The following is a 21,276-nucleotide window of genomic DNA, read 5'->3' as shown; positions in this document are numbered from 1 at the left end:
CATTTCAAGGTCCTGGAGTGGCTTAGCCAGTCTCCAGATCTCAACCCCATAGAAAACCTTAGGAGGGAGTTGAAAGTCCGTGTTGCCCAGAGACAGCCCCAAAACATCTCTAATCTAGAGGAGATCTGCATGGAGGAATGGGCCAACATACCAGCAACAGTGTGTGCCAACCTTGTGAAGACTTACAGGAAATGTTTGACCTCTGTCAATACCAACAAAGAATATATAACAAAGTATTGAGATGACCAAATACTTATTTTCCACCATAATTTGCAAATAAATTCTTTCCAAATCAGCCAATGTGATTGCCTGGATTTTTTTTTCTCATTTTATCTCTCATAGTTGAGGTCTACATATGATGCCAATTACAGGCCTCTCTCATCTTTTTAAGTGGGAGAACTTGCACAATTGGTGGCTGACTAAATACTTTTTTTGCCCCACTGTATTTACTGCAACCTGTGACAATATATTGGATTTATTTACTAACCAGTCTGCTTTTTGATACTGAAATTTAGTTGTGTACAGGGTATCTATATTTGTGCTTCCAGTAGCAGTATAGTATCTATTTGCTTTAAACGCTATTCAATTCAAAACAAAAAATGTAATCCATTGCAGTTTACCAAACATTTGATGTGGTGGCTGCATCAGTTTTCTTTTCTTAGGCTTTCTTCCCTCTTTTTTCACCTTGTGATCTGGCCAGTAACACACCCCTTGTTTTAGCGTGCCCCCCCAACTTTGGATGAATGAGTACAGGAGGCACAGCAGATAGCAACATTGTCAGTCTGTGGAAGAGGGTAGTGTTAGATACACTAGCAGATTTAGCTACACTAACAAATTGAAGCCAAACTCCAGCTCACACTTTATAATCATTTACAGTTTTTTTTTTTTCATTTTGGGATAAAGGTTTTACAAGATTAAAAGCTGATCATTTAAATCACCCCTGGTAGTGTTAAATGGTTTGCTTCATCCTTGTAAACTGAGACAGTACATTTTGCTAGAGAGCTCAAGCTTTGAAAAACAGCAGACTTGCTGGCTGGATCACCACATGAAAATCGAAGAAAGCCGAAAAAAGAAAATTATTGTAGCCATTGCATCAAATTGGTATACTGCAGTACAGTACATGTATACTTTTGAGTTTAGTACTTCTTTACCTGGTGTGTCTGTGGGGCTTAGGTTGTTCTCAGAGACAAACGAACAGAGACCTCAATCTACCAGGTGGCTTCTGCGGGGATAGCGATACATATTTTAAAGCAGTATTAAACCCAAAAATTTAATATTAACGGCAAGCAAGTATAAATGAGAATATCATTAAGCTCTTTAAGATAAGTATTAGCGGTAAGTCAAAATGTGTACATGCTGAAAATATGCAATAGATTTGCTCAATTCATTAAGTAATGTCAATACATTAGCTAATGAAAGGTCTGCTTTCATGTTGTGCAATTTGCTAAAACTATAACAGCAGCCTTGTGCTATCACTTATCAGTTATCTCTGCTGAACAAAGGTCAAGCCATTCTGACTGTAATATAGCCAGGCACACTTGCACAGGCAAATGTTTTCTGTATTGGAACGTGGCTTACGCTCTCGTGCTGTACAAAAATAATTTCTTATATACTTTATGTACTCGATGAAAGATTGGCCTGCAACACATTGATATCAAGAGGGGGCTCAATATACAGCAGTTGTTGATATATTTACTGCATTCTTGGAAAAACAGAGCCTGCAGCATCTGACAGATTTTGTATGCCTATATTTATATTCCATCAAAACTAAACTCATAATTGTGAGAGAACTACATTTTATGTTGCTGTACTCCACTTTTATATCATTACCTCTTTCACATAAATTTCTCCTAGGTGAGCATAATAATGTGTAACTTGTGTTACAAGGTATTAATAATGATTTAGCTTGCATTTTTGTTATTGCCAGATTATTGCTTGAGAACTAGTTGCATACTCTGTAGTGCAATGTCAATGTTAATTTCTTAAATTATTTGTAATTCTTCATGAAATAGCAGAATTTCCAACTAATAATAAATTATCTTATGTATTTTTCAGGGCCAAGATGAATGTGGGTGTTGCACACAGCGAGGTGAACCCAAATACTAGGGTTATGAATAGTCGTGGAATGTGGTTAACGTATGCCCTGGGAGTTGGAATGCTACACATTGTGCTGTTAAGCATTCCTTTCTTCAGTGTCCCTGTCGCATGGACTTTGACCAATGTCATTCACAACCTGGTGAGTATCTTATGTCAAGATTTTCAATTGAATAAAAAAGGTGAAGCCCTGATTTGACCCACAGATTCTGCAGCGCGCTTTTTATGTTGTACCGGTATGTTAATCGTGGTACCAGTTCATGCATGAAAAACATGCATCATACATTTTAAAGCCTTAGTTTTGGATAGGGAATAGTTAGAACCCCTGTTAGGGTTTTTTTTTTTCTTTTTTATGGTGGTGGTTGATGTCTGTGTTCCATTATGGAGATTACCTTCACTTCATGTCTCAGAGGCACAACAGTAAGTAATTGGTAGTAGTTCCTACGACAACTGTAGAATTGTGAATTTTAAATTACTTTCTGTTGCAGTAATGGTTGGCCTCCTTAACCAGTAAGGGGTATGACGGGGGCAGAGCAAAATGTTGTCGTTTTAGGTTTTGCGATTCCTTGGACGCTTTCAGAAGATAGCTGCATGTAAATACTGTATAATAATAATAATAATGTAACTTTTTGTTGCTACAAGTTTGCTATAACATTTACTTTAGTAAAACTAAATGTAAAACTTTTTGTTTTGTGTGTGCTTTTGTATTGTTTTTTGGATGGAGTAATGGCGGTGGTGGTGGGGGGTTATAACACTTGTAAGGTTTATTTTTACCATCTGTGACCCTTTTGGAGAGATTCCCCCTCACTTCCTGTTCATAGCCAAAACAGGATGTGAGCAGAAATTCCTGGTTGAAAAACATACATCAGGATCACCAGAACTAGTATCCCTATTGGAAGTTATTCTCAAGAATCCTGTTCTGGGGACAACTCAAAATTTTGGGATTTTCTTTTACATTCCTGTTTGGTGATAATTGTAAGCAGGACAAATTGGTGTTCTAATCCATCTCTATTCTATCTAAAACCAAAAAAAAACATTTTGCCTTTAGTTATACTTTAAAAAAACAACTGTATAGTTAGAGTTCAACTCTGGATTTTCTAATTAATATGCAGGTATCAAATGGAGAGGTGCAAGTGTCAAGCTGGCCCTATCTGTTCCACTCCCCTGTTGGTCTGTAAGGTTGAGCTTCGTATTTAACAACCAGTTATTGAAAATTGATGGGTGGGCTCAGATCTGTAATGATTTTTTAAACATAATAAAATGTCTTTGTGGCTTAACTTTTTTTACAATTAATTTTATCTTAGCACTTCTAGCAAAGATGCTGTTTTCACTGTGAACATAGAAATATCCACTAGGACACGGGTGTCCAGCTGGCAACCCTCCAGCTGTTGCCAAACTACAAGTCCCATGAGGCATTGCACGACTGAAAGTTACAAGCATGATTCCGAAAGGCAGAGGCATGATGGGACTTATAGTTTCACAACAGCTGAAGGGCCGCCAGTTTGACACCCCTGCACTAGAAGAATATTTTGTTCTGTATGTAAAAAAACGTAAATTAAGTAGGATTGTAACTTTACAGTAAACTCACTCGAAACATGTACACTCTGAAAATGTAATATTATCAATGGAACTTGGCAGCCACAGCTACAGCCATGGAAACCAGCCTGGAATTTTGAAGTGGCACTGGAAAACAAATGCAGTGCTGTAATAAAACAAGAGCTAGGAGTAAAGCCCTTAATTTGTTTAAATTCATTGACTATATATATATATATATATATATATATATATATATATATAATCAGGGCTCAAAATTTCAAGTCCTGAGCTACTAGCCAGGCTTACAGAGTTACTTGTCACCAGTTGCCCCACCCAACTCCTGCCCCGCCCCTAGCTGAACCCCTAAACAGGGCCTCGGAAATGATCTTATGAAGTGAAACATTTAACACCCTTCAGGTACCCCCTTTAGATCAGGTGTCCTTTTCAGGTATCCCCCTTTAGATCAGGTGTCCCCTTCAGGTATCCCCCTTTAGATCAGGTGTCCCCATCAAATTCCCCCTTTGCATTGGGTATCCCGATCAGAGTGGTCCCCCTTTGCATTGGGTGTCCCCCTTTGCATCGGGTGTCTTTCTCACAGTGCCCTTATACATCGGGTGCCCCCTTCACAGTGCCCCCTTTGCATCATGTGTCCCCGTCACAGTGCCTCCTTTATATCAGTTGTAACCCCCCCCCCTTCCCCATTGTACTCACAGATCTTCTTGTGAATGCAGCTTCTCCTTCCTTTCCTCCTCTGGTCATGTGACAAGTCACATGACAAGGGGAGAGAGGAAGGACACTGTACCTTCACTCCTTAGTACCAGCTGTCTATCACCCCCTGCAGGCTGGAGGGAGGACAAAGCCTAATCCTCTCTCCAGCAAGTGTTGGCAGCTGCTCCTTGTGACAGGAGTGAAATTGCGTATGTGGAAGTGATATGGATGTATAGTGTGGGATCAGCCCTCCTAGGCAGGATGTGTGGATCACATCGCCTGCTCTACCAGAGATAGATGGTGTATGTTGTCCCCTGAAGTGTCCCTGTTTAATCCTGTCCCCCTCCTGCCCTCCTATGTTATGTGTGCCCAGTGTTCTGTTCACTGTCAGGCTTGTGTAGAGCTCCCTAGCTCTGGTTTTGGGGAAACGTTCAGAGTTCCGTTCACCGGTGCCGCCATCTGCCCCCATGCTCTGTGGTAAGCCCGCTGCAGCTGCCCTGGTTTTTTATCTCATGTCCCAGTTCCTTATCCCATGCCAGAAAGATAGGATAACTATACCTGTGCTAATCCGGGCCACCCACAGATATTAGAATGCCAAAAAGTGAGTAGTGCAGCCAAAGCAACCAACAGAGCATATGTTGTAAAGGTTATTACGCATCCAGCTAGCAGCTCTTTCCCTGACTTTCTCCCCTCCTGCTCTCACTGCTGCTTCTAGGGAGACACCTAATAAAGCCAGGCTGGGTTGGGGATGGAGCAGAGTCCCTAGGCGGGTGAGAGTGCTCTGATCCCACAAGGAGCCGCCACACAGCTGGTGCACAATCAGGGACCCACAAGAGCACTGAGCCCTGGACTGACAGAGCAGAAAATACAAGCAGAGGAAGGGGACGAGGCGGAGTCGTGGGGGAGAAAGGGCAAAACACTGGCAGAGAGCCAGGGGAGGAATGTCAGGAGAACAAGGCAAGTATTTTTCTCAGGGAAAGGTGCCTAAGCCGCCTTATGCTGGCCCACACGTTATTTCCACCCACCAAATGTTAGCAGACGAGTGGAACTTTTGAGCCCTGCTATACAGTTATCATGCCACTGTATTTTGTTTTGGGGTTTTTTTAAACCTGCTAAGTATTTTATTCCTGCAGCCCTGTTGTGTGGTCCCATGATATTTCCCTGTTCTTTGGCATCTGCAGGAAAACATCCTTGGTAGGGGCTTCTATTACTCTGCTGATCTATGCTGTCTACAGTATGAGTCTGTGTTAGCCCTAATTGGTGCTGTGCCAGTCACATAACTAAAAAAAAATAAGTTTCAGGAGAGAAATTCAAATTAAATAAGAAACAAAAACAGTTTTACAGCTCCCCTATAAATCTTTATTGAACATCAATTGTGTATTTTTTTTGTGCATTAGTAAGGCATAGGTGGAGTCAAAGGTGATTGACATTAGCTTTCATTTTGTTCAGACAGCATGTAAGGCTCTTTTTTTACATTATAGATATTGGCAATTACATTTGATATATTTAATAGTGATTTATATTAAAACTAAACTAAGCAAGTTTCTTAGGGAATACAATTAATCTGGACACTACATCCCGCCCCCATGGTGTGGAAGGAGGGAGGGGAGTGTCATTTTCCACTGTGTATACACCTACATATGTGACTTTGTAGTCAAGTAGGCTACATGGAAAAGAAAAAGGGGAAAATGAAGAGCTTAGAAGGGAACTGAAACTGGAGCATGCTCAGTAGATAACAGATGGTCTACACAATCTCAGGCTGCAATGAGAACACAAGATGAGAGGGACAGCTGAAGGTAGGATCAACTTGGTATATTTCACTCTATACAACAAATGCTTTAGTGGCTTTGTGGGTATGCACACTCTGTTGGATAACTTAATACAAGTTTTTCCTTGTCAGGCATTCTGTTAGTGTCATTGAACCCTATCAACCTACTTCAAATCCTTTACAGCATTGCAGACCATCATGTTAGTATTGGTTCTGCTATATGAGATATGTTGGAAAATGTTACCTGGTCACCATACAATGGAAACTCCTCTATAGATGATGGATAGAAAAAAAACCATTGTCTGTAGATAAGGTCTATAACAGCCTGTTTTGTAGTGTAGTTGCCTACTAAACGAGCTGCATAGCTTGATTGTGTGATTTGGCTTTAAACTTTAAATGTGGTTTTCTCCAAAACTCCCCTGCTTGTGTAGGCTCGGTTTATTTGAATATATTCTGCTAGCTGGCTGAACTGACCTTGTGCATTTTACAACTGTTCCCAGCTGATAAGATTGCTATGTGAAGCAACACATGCCCAAAAACCATTTTATCCTCAACTTGGTTTAGCAATCTGTTGTTTTCCTGGCTCTAAATTGTGAAATAAATTGCACAAAGGGTAATATGTTCATTGAATATAATTAAATACTGCTGCATGATCATTTTGTGCAACTAATATATGAAAATATACAGAACAGTTCAGGAAACTTTGCTCAGTTAGCAAAATATTTTACCATTTGTAATTAAAAAGATCGATATGTATTAAAAAGGACTCTGTTATGAAGCACTTTTAGGACTCTTATAAAAGCTATAAAGAATATGACTAGATTTAATCCCGTGACTTGTCCACATTCCATACCACTGAGCTGTTTCTTTTGTTTCACTGATTTATCCTCATCTGTAATATTCCCTGAGTATATACAAGGGCTCCTGCTCCTCTTAGAAATTGTTGGTGGATTGTGTACTTCGTATCCCTTTTGCAGTCTTTTCTGTAATCTTGATTCCTACGAATACTACCTCAACCTCTCCACTGATTCTTGTTGCTCATCTGGCTGCCACCTGCCTTGACTTTTTGCTTAGAATACATATGCCTGTCTCCAGCTTTAAATCGCTGCCTGTTATAAAACCATATCTGCTTGCTGCCACTCCACCTGATCCTATCAGGGAATGCCCTGTGTTCACTGAAAAAAATATAAGGAGTTCTGTGAATGGTGGCTTTGTAAAGAGGGGCAGCCACTCAGCACAAGATGCAGGAGATAGTGATATCCCTGTAGTAGTGTAGCTTATTACAGCGATTGTCTGCTTCTCCAGCAGACCCTCAGGTATAATATATGAATACTTACATTGATCCAAGCTAGAACAATGAGTCTGATATAGAGCTCATGCCTGGAGTTCAGCTTTAATCTACGCGACAAACAAAAGCAGTCCAACTGAGGAGTGGGAAACATCATAAACAATGATAACCAGTCCAAGGAAACTGAGAACTGGGAACTGCCTGCAGCTCAAAGAGCCGTCTGAAGGACCTTACTCCCAAACCTGGCAGCAGTTGAGGCCAGCAAGGCTGGCTGGTAGGAGCTGAGGGAAAAAAAAGACCGGATGATGGCTTTGAAATATGAGCAATGGTTGGCCAATGACAAAAAAATCCAAATGCGCCTTCACAGGAATGTGTGAACCAGAAACCTTGAGACAATAAAGTTGGATGATGGCCTTCCTTAACCACCTAGAGTTGATAGAACAAGAAACCAAAGTAACCTCGTGAAGTTCATTCTAGGTACCAAAAAGGGAAATAGTCTTTCCATGGAAGCAGTGGAAAAATTTTCTTTTGATGAACAGCAACAGCATAGAAAAGTCCAAATGCTGGTCCAGACTCAGCTGCAAGTATTGCCTAACAATATATTTATTTCAAGCTGAGCTATTCATTCCAAAATGAGATACGCAAGTACCTTCAGATTTTAGAAGGCTTTACTGTGATGCACTGTTATGATTTATGCTTTTTTTTTTTTTTCTGCTTTACTCCATTCTCACCATAACATTATTATTTATTTATTATAGGTACTTGTATAGCGCCATCAATTTAAGCAGCGCTTTACACATATATATATTGTACATTCACATCAGTCACTAACCCTCAAGGGGCGTACAATCTAAGGTACCTAACTTACATTCATACATACTAGGGCCAATTTAGACAGGATCCAATTACCTACCAGCATGTCTTTGGAGTGTGGGAGGAAACCAGAGTACCCGGAGGTAACCCGCACAGGGAGAACATGCAAAATCCAGGCAGGTGGTGCCGTGGCTGGGATTCAAACCAACGACCCTAATACTGCTAAGCGGAAGTGCAAACCATTTATCCACTGTGCTTCTGTTGCATTTTCACCCCTACACCATAGAAGCCATGATTTCCATACACTACGCTGATGATGACCAATAGAATGAAACAGCTGTATACAGTTTGGAATAAATTGATCTATAATATTGGGCTATAATAGCACTATACATCATGCATCTGGTCAAACGGGCAAAAAACAATGATTTGCATGGCTCTGCTCACTTAGCTGGAATGAGGAGTAATTTACTAGTTTTTGAGGTATGTGAGGGAATGAGATATGTGAATAGCTTCATTTTAAGAAGACTTTGACTGTGCTTTGAAATCTAAGAAGGGTGATGGCCCCTGTTTTGGTTTGAAACCAGTGAACAGGTTGGAGAGAGATACTATAACCATCCTGCAACAAGAACTGGGGCAGAAATACCTTTGTTAGGAAGACCCAAGAGAACTTGATGGAGATCTGGCAAACTGTGCACAGGAAGGTTGGAGGTAGGAAACTGAGGAAGTCTTCCAACCTTTTATGGGTTGATTGACACCAGAGGGTCTAACCTAGGAGGGGAGGGCTACATTTGTTACTGAAATTCTCAGCTGGGAACAAAAAAGGCTTTCAGTGAAATCCCCACCATACTAACCACAGTCCAAAAAGTCCTTACTCCAGTGAAGAGGACAATGTCAGTGGTCAAGAAGGATCTGGGTGTTCTGGTAGAATATTGACTTGTTAATGGAATGCAATGTCAAGCTGGAGTTTCTAAAGCAAGCAGAATACTTTATTGTATTAAGAGGTATAGACTCCAGGGAGTGAGAGGGAGACATAATTTTGCCCCTTTACGTAGCATTAGTAAGACCTCTAGAATTTGCAGTTCAGTTTTGGGCATCAGTTCACAAAAAGAATATTGGGGAACTGGAAAACTGTTAATTTTTACATCAAATTTCGATTAAGTTTTGTTCATAGTCTTTCGACTAAGATGCCATTTTAATTGTAGTCGTATTTTAGTCATCTGAGTTGTTTCGGTTTTAGTCGACTAAAATCTGCAGTACATTTTAGTCAACTGAAATCTAATGGGTTTGGTTAAATTGTGATGCATTATTTAAGCATTTTTCTAGAATTTCCAAACTCATTATATACTCTTGGAGTAAAAAAGTCTAATAACAAGTTACTATTATTATTTATTATTATTATACAGTATTTATAAAGCGCCAATAGTTCACTCAGCGCTGTACATTACAAAGGGGGACAGAACATGTGACAGAACAATACCAATACAATGCAAAACATGAGGGGATCGAGGGCCCTGCTCTTTCGAGCTTACAATCTAGAAGGGATGGGATAGTGGTACAGGAGGAGATAGCTGTGGGGGATGGAGTGGTAGGAAGAGTGGAGGAGGTCAGCAAGTTAGCAGGGGGTGAGGTAGGCTTCCCTGAAGAGATGGGTTTTCAGGGTGCGCCTAAAGGAGAGGAGAGTAGGTGATAATCTGATGGGTTGGGGCAGGGAGTTCCAGAGGATGGGTGACACCCTGGAGAAGTCCTGGAGGCGGGCATGGGAGGAGGAGACCAGGGAACTAGAGAGAAGGAGGTCTTGTGAGGAGCGGAGTGTGCGTGCTGGGCGGTACTTGGATATTAGGTCAGTGATGTAGTTCAGGGCAGTATGGTGGACAGCTTTGTACGTCAGTGTTAGGATTTTAAATTTGATCCGTTGCGCAATCGGAAGCCAGTGGAGGGATTGGCAGAGGGGGGTGGCGGAAACAGAGCGTTTGGAAAGGTGAATGAGTCTGGCAGCCGTATTCAGGATCGACTGAAGCGGGGATAGCCAGCGGCGAGGCAGGCCAGTGAGGAGGGAGTTGCAGTAGTCGAGTCGTGATATGATGAGGGAGTGGATGAGCTGTTTAGTGGTTTCTGGGGTTAGGAACGTGCGGATTTTGGCGATGTTGCGGAGGTGGAGTCTGCACGAGTTTATTAAAGATTGGACTTGGGGCTGGAAGGATAGGTTGGAGTCCAGAATGACACCAAGTACTCTGGCCTGCAGAGCGGGTTTGATATTGGCGTTGTTGGATGTGATCTAGAAGTCAATGGGGGGGTGGGGTTCGGGCTGGGGGGAAGACAAGGAGCTCGGTTTTGGAGAGATTCAGTTTAAGGAAGTGGAGCGACATCCAATCTGATATGTCGCTCAGTAGGTGTGTGATTTGGGCAGAGACCGAGGGGGTGAGGTGGGGGGTTGAGAGATAGATTTGTGTGTCGTCGGCATAGAGGTGGTAGTTGAAGCCGTGAGAGTGTATGAGTTGGCCAAGGGAGGAGGTGTAGATGGAGAAGAGAAGGGGCCCAAGGACAGAGCCTTGAGGGACCCCAACAGAGAGGGGGAGTGAGGGGGAGGTGGTAGCATTATAGGTAACGCTGAAAGAGCGTTGTGACAGGTAGGATGAGAGCCAGGAGAGAGCAGAATCTCTGAGGCCGAGGGAGTGTAGTATTTTGAGGAGGAGGGGGTGGTCAACTGTGTCGAAGGCCGCAGAGAGGTCAAGGAGTAGGAGCACTGAATAGTGGCCATTAGCTTTGGCGGTTAGAAGGTCGTTGGAGAGTTTGAGTAAGGCGGTTTCGGTGGAGTGTAGGGGGCGGAAGCCAGACTGTAGGGGATCGAGGAGGTTGTTGTCGTTGAGGTGAGAGCATAGGCGGGTGTAGACGAGGCGCTCGAGGAGTTTAGATGTAAGTGGGAGCAGGGAGATGGGTCTGAGGTTGTTCGGGTCATTGGGGTCCAGGGAGGGCTTTTTAAGTATGGGGGTGATGTGCGCATGCTTCAGTGGGGAGAGGAAAGTGCCGGAGGAGAGGGAGAGATTAAAGATGTGGGTGAGGGAGCGTAGGATGGAGGGGGAGGGAGGTCGTAGGAATTGTGAGGGGATAGGGTCGAGGGGGCAGGTGGTGAGGCGGGCATCAGAGAGGATCTTGGAGACTTCCTCGATGGTAGTAAGGTCAAAGGTGCGGAGTGTTGGGGGAGCTTCAGTATGAGGAATGTAGGGTGGGGTGGGAGAGGAGGTCAGAGCAGTGGTGAGGCCATGGGAGAGGGGTGAAGAGGGGGTAGCTAAGTGAGGGGGAAGGGGGTTGGAGGGAGTTTGAGCAGCGACGAAGTCCCTGCGGGTAATGTCGAGGGGGAGGGGGGATGATGGGGTAGCTGTGTGAGAGGGGACGGGTTGAGAGGCGTGTGAGTTGCGGCAATGTCCTTGCGAATTGTGTCAATCTTGTTTTTGAAGTGATTGGCAATCTCAAGGGCAGTGAGTGAGGTGCTGGGTGGAGGTGGGGGTGGAGAGAGTAGAGAGTTGAAGGTGGAGAAGAGTCGGCGAGGATTGGAGGAGAGGGCCTTGATGAGGGTCAGGAAGTAGGCTTGTTTGGCTGCGTGGAGGGAGGAGGTGTAGGTGCGGAAGGCAGATTTGTAGCAGGTGAAAGCTTGTTGGGATTTTGTTTTGCGCCATAGTCTCTCCAGGGCACGACTGCGTCGTTTGAGGGTTTTGGTGTGATCAGTCTGCCAGGGCTGGAGCGGTCGGAGTCTGATGTTGCGTGTGGTTAAAGGCGCTAGTGAGTCAAGGGCTGCTGACAGCGCGTTGTTGTAGGCAGTCATAGCCAAGTCGGGGCAGGACAGGGGGAGGATGCGGTCGTGGAGTTGATCAGCTGCAGAGTGGAGGGGGGCAGGGTTAAGGTTGCGGAGGTTACGGCTGGTAGTAGTGTGACATTTGGAGGGGTAGGCGTTGGAGGACGAGGAGATAGAGAAGGTGATCAGGTTGTGGTCAGAGAGAGGGAAGGGGGTGTTAGTGTTACTACTATTTATAGTATTAAGGTTTGAACAAACTACACAAGCATAGGCTGAGCCGTTATATAACATCTTTATAAGTAAAATGTCCCTCCCTCACATTTTCGTTCTCTTTTTGTTTGTTGCAGAAAATGGGACTTTTTATCATAATTTTCATCAAAAATTCTGAAGTAATTTACATTTAATTTTTACATCACTGGAAATCTGTTGCTGACGAAATAATTTTTGTCGACGAAATAATTTTTGTCAACGAAATCAACACTTCTGGAAAAAGTGCAAAGAAGGGAAACCAAACTGGTCAGAGGCATGGAGGAGCTCAGCTATAAGGAAAGATTAGCTGAACTAAATTTATTCTCTCTTCAGAAGATGTGATTAAGGGGAGATATGATCACCATATATAAATACATTAGTGGTCCATATAATGAACTTGGTGCAGACTTATTCAATTTCAGTTCATTACAGAGCACAATGTGACATACTTTGCTTTTGGAGGAAAAGAGATTTAACCTTCACATATGGGAAGGCTTCTTCATAAGAAGAGCTGTGAAAATGTGGAATAGGCCCCTTAAGAACTAGTGCTGGACAGCTTAGTAGATTGTTCTAGAAAAAAAAATTCTGGATGCATTCCTAAATGAACAATACATAACTGGATATTAGCATTTATAGGAAATAACATTAGGGATTGTTGATCCAGGGAATATCGATTGCCTTTGAGGAGATCAAATTGGACCATGCTTTATAAGGGTTTTTTTGCCTTCCTCTCAAATGTGGCAATATGATTTGGTATATGGTTGTTTTCCAGGTTTTTTTTATTCATTTTTCTATTGGTTGAAATAGATGGGCTTTTATCCTTTTTTTTTCTTTTTTTTTTACACTATGAAGACCACTTTACCTAGGTTCTTTAACACCTTTGTCTCCATCATGAAATGAATACAGGCCCCTGTTTCTTGACTCCCAGAAAGCCACAGGCCAGATACATTCACCTGCCCTACGGAAAGGTGAGCTTATGTCAGTTGGCCCTGGCTCTGGATGCTTCCTCCTCCTGCCTGGCTGTTTGATAAGCAACGCCAAGCCTCACTAACTTGACCTAGTTTCTCAGGCCAGTCACAGTGCTGGTGTCTCGATGAGCCAGATGGTCACTTTTATTGGACTTTCAGGTGACAGAGTGGGGGGGAATGGCCCTTTTGTCATGCAAACTCCCGCTCAGGACAGCTTTAATTTTATAATAAATCTTACCTGTAGGTACGTTGAAGATCTCCTAAATGTGTGACAGTCAGAAGGTATTCACATCTGATGATGATGTCCATGTGCAGTTCACTCTGCATTCAGGGCACACAGACTGTGCTGTAAATGCAGAGAGTGCCATGCTGCAATAGTAACTCCCGTGAGCAAACATGGGAGTGATGTCATCACGGCCCGGGTGTCAAAATAGCCAGAGAGCGTGAACCCAAAAGGGAGACTGGGTGAAGATAGAAGCTCTGTGGGCGGTGAGAGATCAGCACAGGAGGGCCCTGTTTGAAGGGTTTGTGTCATATTGTGCTAGTATATTGTGAATACTAGCAAGTTCCAGCATAACATTGGAGGGGGGGGGGGGGTTCCGGCCATTTAAAAAAAGAAAAAGATGTTGGTAAAGTTCACTACCACTTTAACCGCTAGGGGACCGCGTGCAGTACATATACTGCTACAAGGTGGCCCCTGTGCGCAGGATTACGTATATAAACGTGATCCTGCATTCCAGGGTAGGGGGAGCGCGTGAGGTACATGACCGCCCTACCTGCAGCACTGATTGGGGCCGCGGGTGTCAATCACCGGGTCCCAGCCGTTGATTACCCGCCAAAGCCCTGCGATTGCAGGCAATCACTGACAGAGAGGAAGGCTGCATTGTTTTCAATGGAGCTTTCCTCTCTGTCAGCTTTTAGCACACTGTTTTGGGACCACAGGACACAGCCTCCCAGGACAGTGTGTAACAGAGAGGTACACACCCCCGCCCCCTAGTAAAACACTCCCCTCACACAGTTAACCCTTTGATTGTCTCCAAAAGTTAACCTCTTTCTCCCCAGTGCCATTAGTAGAGTGTCAGTGTTTTTTTTTTTTGCACTGATCACTGTATTGGTGTCACTGGGGATGTCAGTGACCCCAAGTCAGTTCCCCCCCCAGTGTCAGAATGTCCGCCGCTGTCCCGCCGTAAGTCGCTGATCACTGCCATAAGTTGCTGATTGCCGCCATAAGTCGCTGATCGCCACTATTATTAGTATAAAAAAAAAATCCAGTATCTATAATGCCATTTGTAAACACTATAACTTTCACGTAAACAAATTAATTTACACGTATTGGGATTTTTTTTTAGCAAACACATGTCGCAGAATACAGTTTGGCTGAAATTCATGACGAAATTTGATTTTTAATTTTTTTTACTGGGCATGTTTTATAGCAAAAAGTCCAAAATATTGTTTGTTTTTTTTTCTCAAAATTGTCGGCCTTTTTTTTTTCTATAGTGCAAAGAATAAAAAACGCACAGGCAATCAAATACCACTGAAAGAAAGCCCAATTCGTGGGGGGAAAAAAGATGTTAATTTAATTTTGGTGCAGCTTTGCATGACCGCGCAATTGTCAGTTAAAGTAACGCAGTGCCATAACACAAACTGCTTCTGTAACCACTTCCTGACCACCCTATAGCAGAAATACTGCTACAGGGCAGCACAGGTGCGCAAAATCACATATATATACTTGATTCCCGTGGTTTTCAGACCCTCCCAGATAGCGTCAGATTGCCCGTCAGTACACCAGTAATCAAATTTAACCCCTCGATTGCGAGGAAGACGCTCATACACTATAAACCTCCATTGCTAGTATAGTGTCTGAACGGATCAATATCTTTGATCAGATCAGCACTATACCAGCGTTTACTTTAGTATAGTGTCCTCAAAAATGCAGTGTTAGCAGGATCAGCCCCGGCACCTGCCAGCACCTGCGTTTAGCCCCTATGCTTACCACCCCTTTTTCCCCCCGGCAAGTGCAGTGTCAGTAGATCACTCTCACTTGATACATTGCACACAAAACTGCAGTGTTTGCAGAATCAGGCCTGATCTCTATTGGCACTTGCCGGTAAATTTTGATGACTCTCATATGCAGAAGAGTGCCAGTACTAGTGCCACGCTACCTTTTGGTGAACTGGCGATCACCAGCGGCCTAGTACATCCTGGTCTTTCACATACCTCTTAGATTGTAAGCTCCAAGGGGCAGGGCCCTCCGAACCCTCTTGTATTGAAATGTATTGTTGCTGTATTGTCTCCCGTTATATTGTAAAGCGCTGAGAAAACTGTTGATGCTATATAAATCCTGTGTAATAATAATAGTACCAGCACTGCAGTATGACTTGGTGACGTGGCGAGTCCCATAAGTGTAGTACAAGCTGGTGCGGTGGCGAGCACAAGTATTCGGATTTACGAGGGAAGAGATGGAGCCCTCCAGATGCCAAGACTACATGGGGAGCAGTGGAAAGATTGTTTGGGACTTGATGTCATCCCTTTTCCATATGGGGTACCACTTATACGTGGACAATTTTTATTCAAGTGTGTCACTATTTAGACATTTGTACAATCTTGGAACTGGCGCATGTGGCAAAGTGTGACCTAATGTGTGCCAACCATTAGAAGTGGGTGGATGCAGGGAGGTATATTTCAATGGTGGGCATACCACACACTTTTTCTGGCAGAGATTTCTTCTCTTTTTTTCATTCAGTCCACAGGCTGTATACAAAAAAAAGAACATTGCATATACAGTAATACATCAGTTTACGAATGCCTCTGTAACGTAATTTTCAGTTTACGAATAAAAATCCATTGAAAATAATGCCTCGGTTTACAAATGTTTTGCAAATTTTTTTCACAATACTAAGTGTATGTCAGTGCTGATTTGTATATTTTAAGAAACTGAAAGGAAACATTGTATCTTTTAAGAAACAGAAAGGAAACGTATCTTTTAAGAAACTGAAAGGAAACATTTTATCTTTTAACTTGGGGAAGTAAACTAAAAGAAACTTTCTCTCTTTCAGCTGGAGGGGGAAAGTGATTGCTGAATTTCTGAACTACTGTATAGTGAAGGGGGAAAAAAAATGGTAATTACATTTAAAAACTGGCACCTGACAGCTGAGTGAATTGCCTGCAATTAAAAATAATTTTTTTTTAATTACCAGCAATTCTTTTACATTCATCTGTCAGTGGGGAACCCTGCTGACAGCTGAAACATTAACACATGGTTGTCACTGATAAAATACCGCATGAGTTAATAAAATAACTCATGCGGTATTTTAGTAGCAATTACTGTTTTTCTGACCTTCTGAATGGATTAATTGGTTTTCAATGCATTCCTATGAGAAACAGTGTTTTGGTTTACAAATTTTTCACTATATGAAATGTCCTGCAGAACTATTTAAATTCGTAACCCGAGGTACTGGTACATCACTGGATTTTGAATGGTTATACCAGGATGATACCTACAGCTGCAGGCATCATCCTGGTATCATTTTTTTCAGCCAGCGATCGGCTTTCATGTAAAAGCAATCCTAGTGGCTAATTAGCTGCAGGATTGCTTTTACAAGCAGCAGAAGACGATGCCCCCCCTCCCCCACTGCCTTCCATGGCCTTCTTGGGCAGTCCCGTGCCATCGGGGCAACCTGAGAATGCAGCCAGTGTTTCTGCTAGCTGACCATAGAGCTGATTGGAGACCAGAATGGTGCCAGTCATCTCTATAGCCTAAGATATCGGAAACTACAAGCATTTCATCACTTCGGTTTCGCGGGATATAAACCGCGCCATTTGTAAATTGGGAAAGCATCTGATCACACCAATCTTGGTTTGATTAGATAATGTAAGGGCAGAGGAGAGATCTAGAGTCTGATAGAACCCAGATTTCTCAAAAAAGAGATGACAATGCCCATTGAAGTTATAGGAGATATTTGCATTCCCTGTGATAGCATTAAAACTGATAAAAAAAAATTAAGGGGATAGTGTAAAAATAATAAAAAAAAAATCAAAATAACTTAAAAAAAAAAAAAAAAAGTACCCTCGCCCCCTGTGCACGGTCACATCTGCGTTCGTGAGCATTGACCCTGTGCCAGTGGAAACAGCAGTTGCACCATACATGTGAAGTATTGCCACGAACATCAGATCAAGGGCAGTAATTCTAACACTAGACCTCCTCTGTAAATCTAAAATGGTAGCTTGTAAAGGCTTTTAAAACTTTGCCTATGGATATTAAAAACGTATCCAGTTTGTCACCATTGCATGGAGCATGCGCAGTTTTAAAGCATGTCATGTTTGGTATCTATTTACTCGGCATGCCATCATCTTTTATATTTTACCAGATAATTGGCCAATATTTAGTGTTTTTCTGCATTAAAAGTAAAAAAAGTGTTTTTTTTTTAAATTGCGTTTGAAAAATCGCTGCGCGAGTACTATGTGACATAAAAAATTGCAGCACCCACCATTTTATTCACTAAGGTGTTTGCTTTAAAAAAATATATAATGTTTGGGGTTTAAATTAATTTCCTAGCAAAAAAATACTGATTTTTTTCATGTGAACAAAAAGTGTCAGAAAAGGCTTGGTCTTTAGGTGGTTTGAAGAGTGAGTGATGTGTGGCATAAACTTCTAATGCTGGGCATAAAATGCCCCCACCCACCAAAACGACCCCTTTTTGGAAAGCAGACATCCCAAACTATTTGCTGAAAGGCATGTCGAATCAATAGAATAATTTATTTTTTCACCACAAATTTTTGGAAAATGACAAACAAAAAATTTTTTCTTTTTTTTTTTTTACACAAAATTGTCACTTAAATGATTTATTGCTCACACATGTCATGGGTATATGTGGAATTACTCCCCAAAATACATTCTGATACTTCTCCCAAGTATGGGGGTACAACATATGAGAGACGTTTTGGCAGTCTAGCCAAGTACAGGACCCCAGAATCCAATAAGCACCATCAGGCTTTTAAATGGCTTTATTTCCTCATTACACTTCCTGACTACCTATCACAGTTTTGGAGGCCCTGAAATGCCAGGATAGCTCCAAACCCCCCCCCCCCCCCCCAAATTACCACTTTTTGGAAAGTAGACACCCCAAGGAATTTGATCAGAAGCATGGTGAGTATTTTGCAGATCTCGTTTGTTGCCACAAGTTTTAAAAAATTTAAGAAAAAAACCAAAAACCTATTTTTTTCTTTTCTTTTTTTATATTTCAAAACCTTGTGAGAAAAAATGAGATCTGCACAATACTCATTGTGCCTCTTTTTAAATTCCTTGGGGTGTCTACTTTCCAAAAAGGGGTAATTTGGGGGGGGGGGGGGTTGGTGCTATCTTGGCATTTCAGGGCCTTTGAAACTGTGATAGGTAGTGAGGAAGTGAAATGAGGAAGTTACGCACCTTCAGGCTTTCAAAGTGGTCATTGGATTTCAGACTCCTGTATGTGGCTAGGCTCCCAAAAGTCTCACACATGTGGTATCCCCATACTCGGTAGAAGTAGCAGAATGTATTTTGGGGTGTAATTCCAAATATACCCATGGCTTGTGTGAGAAATATATAACTTAAATGACAACTTTGTGTAGTTAGAAAAAAAAAAAAGTTTTTGTCATTTTACAGAAACTTGTGAAAAAAAAATAGATCTTCCATGGACTCAGTATGCCTCTTAGCAGATAGCTTAGGGTGTCTACTTTCCGAAAAGGGGTCATTTTAGGGGTGTTTGTACTATCCTGGTATTTTAGCACCTCAAGGAATGTGATGGGCAGCCAGAAAGTAAAAGCTGTGTAAATTCCATTATCTATACCATAGTTTGTAGATGCTATAACTTTCACAAAAAGCAATCAATATACACTTTTTGGGATTTTTTTTAACCAAAAACATGTAGCAGAATACATTTTGGCCTAAATTTATGATGAAATTTTCATTTTTTTGGATATTTTTTTATGACTGAAATGAGAAAATATTGGGGGGTTTTTTCTAAAAATTTTCTCAAAACCTTTTTTTGTTTAGAGCGCCAAAAATAAAAAGTGCACAGGTGATAAAATACCACCAAAAGAAATCTCAATTTGTGTGAAAAAAGGACATCAATTTCATTTATGTACCATATTGCATGACTGCGCAATTGTCAGTTAAACTAGTGCAGTGCTGTATAGCAAAAAAATGGCATAAATTGCAATATCTGTACCATAGTTTGTAGACGCTATAACTTTCACACAAAGCAATCAATATACACTTATTGGGATTTTTTTACCAAAAACATGTAGCAGAATACATTTTCACCTACATTTATAACTAACTTTGAGTTTATTATATATTTTTTATAGCCCAAAGTAAAAAATATTGTTTTTCTTCAAAATGTTTGGTTTTTTTTTGTTTATAGCGCGAAAAATATAAAGCGCACAGGTGATCAAATACCACCAAAAGAAAGCTCTATTTGTGTGAAAAAAAGGACGTAAATTTTGTTTGGGTACAGCATTGCATGACCACGCAATTATCAGTTGAATTAGTGCAGCGACGAGTAGCAAAAAGAGGCCTGGTCATTAAGGGGGTAAATCCTCAAGAGGATAAGTGGTTAAGTAATATCAAAAGCAAAACTAAACAAGCCGCTGGCCTAACAGGTAGGGCATGATGATATCCACACAAGCCCCACCCCAATGTGTTTCGTTAAGGGAGCAACAGAAAAAAATTCAGGATTCAGTTGGTCCTGTTCATCTCTGAAATGATTACATCGATCTTGCACTTGCATTCAGGCTACTTAACACTTAAATAAAATTTTTTAAAACTGTGTGTTATTATTTAACTAAACTAGTCTATTGTGTGTTTGCAGCATTCTTCAGTGCCCCAATCAAAAATGCTCATGCTCCCTGATCTCAGAATGTAAGAACTATACAGTGCAGATATAGGTCGGGCATATATTGTCACCTTCTACCATGGATACACTTGATCAGCACCAGCTATTTATATGACTGTCCAGATATTAGACACTCAGGTGAGGATATTTTTGCTGGCTGCTGGCAACTTTGACATTGTAAGCGGCACACTTTTTGCAGCAGTCTGTTGTGGGCATAGCTTTATAGCACAAGCTCTGTAATAGTTTGTAACTCAGAATAGTTATTTTGTTGTACAGCAGGAAGTCGTGGCACTGTTCACAAGGTGAAAAGATTAGGGTTTATGGCTGAAATCACAGAATTCCTTTTGGACTGTTAGGAATTCTTCCAGGCACCCGCTGGTAACAAACAACTTGGCCAACCTTGTTGTTGAATTATCGGCTATAACAGGGGTGGCGAACAAGTTAGACACAAAGAGCCAAAATTTTAAACTGTGAAAGTCAGAGAGCCACACCACGCAGTGACCTGCCAAAACAGACAAACACTCACACAAAAACACATAATTAAAACCATATTATTCACCATAACACTTTCTTCTCCTTACAAAACAACAATGTGTTAATTTCAAGGTAAGTGTCCACCCTCAACACACACATCAAATGCAACTTAGCCAGAGTTAACACATCAGCTACCCTGGAGGTTGCTGTGGCACCTGTCTCTCTCTCTCTCTCCCTTCTCTCTCTCACTCTAACACACAAGTATACAAAAAAAAATTCTGAACTAATGGACTGCAGACACAGTACAGGAGATGACCAGAGACTGCGGACAGCACAGGGATGACCAGAGACTGCGGACAGAACAGGGATGACCAGAGACTGCGGACAGCACAGGGATGACCAGAGACTGCGGACAGAACAGGGATGACCAGAGACTGCGGACAGCACAGGGATGACCAGAGACTGCGGACAGCACAGGGATGACCAGAGACTGCGGACAGCACAGGGATGACCAGAGACTGCGGACAGCACAGGGATGACCAGAGACTGCGGACAGCACAGGGATGACCAGAGACTGCGGACAGAACAGGGATGACCAGAGACTGCGGACAGCACAGGGATGACCAGAGACTGCGGACAGCACAGGGATGACCAGAGACTGCGGACAGCACAGGGATGACCAGAGACTGCGGACAGCACAGGGATGACCAGAG

General features: G+C 42.1%; 1 protein-coding gene across 1 annotated transcript in view; it reads left to right on the top strand.

Annotated features, from left to right (window-relative positions):
• Positions 1-2,057: 2,057 nt before the first annotated feature.
• Positions 2,058-21,276, top strand: part of ORMDL1 (ORMDL sphingolipid biosynthesis regulator 1) — a 29,629-nt gene continuing 10,410 nt past the window's right edge. Inside the window, exon 1 of the mRNA XM_089655360.1 lies at positions 2,058-2,236. Coding sequence (XP_089511486.1) covers positions 2,063-2,236 — 174 coding nt within the window. The 5' untranslated portion in view covers positions 2,058-2,062. The remainder of the gene's footprint in view (positions 2,237-21,276) is intronic.

This window comes from Staurois parvus, unplaced genomic scaffold, assembly GCF_062004578.1.
Source record: "Staurois parvus isolate SC_StPar_1 unplaced genomic scaffold, SC_StPar_1.0 ptg000836l, whole genome shotgun sequence".
In the NCBI taxonomy this organism is placed as follows: Eukaryota; Metazoa; Chordata; class Amphibia; order Anura; family Ranidae; genus Staurois; species Staurois parvus.
Note: the sequence above shows the minus strand (reverse complement) of the source record. Positions and strands in the feature narration are given on the sequence as shown.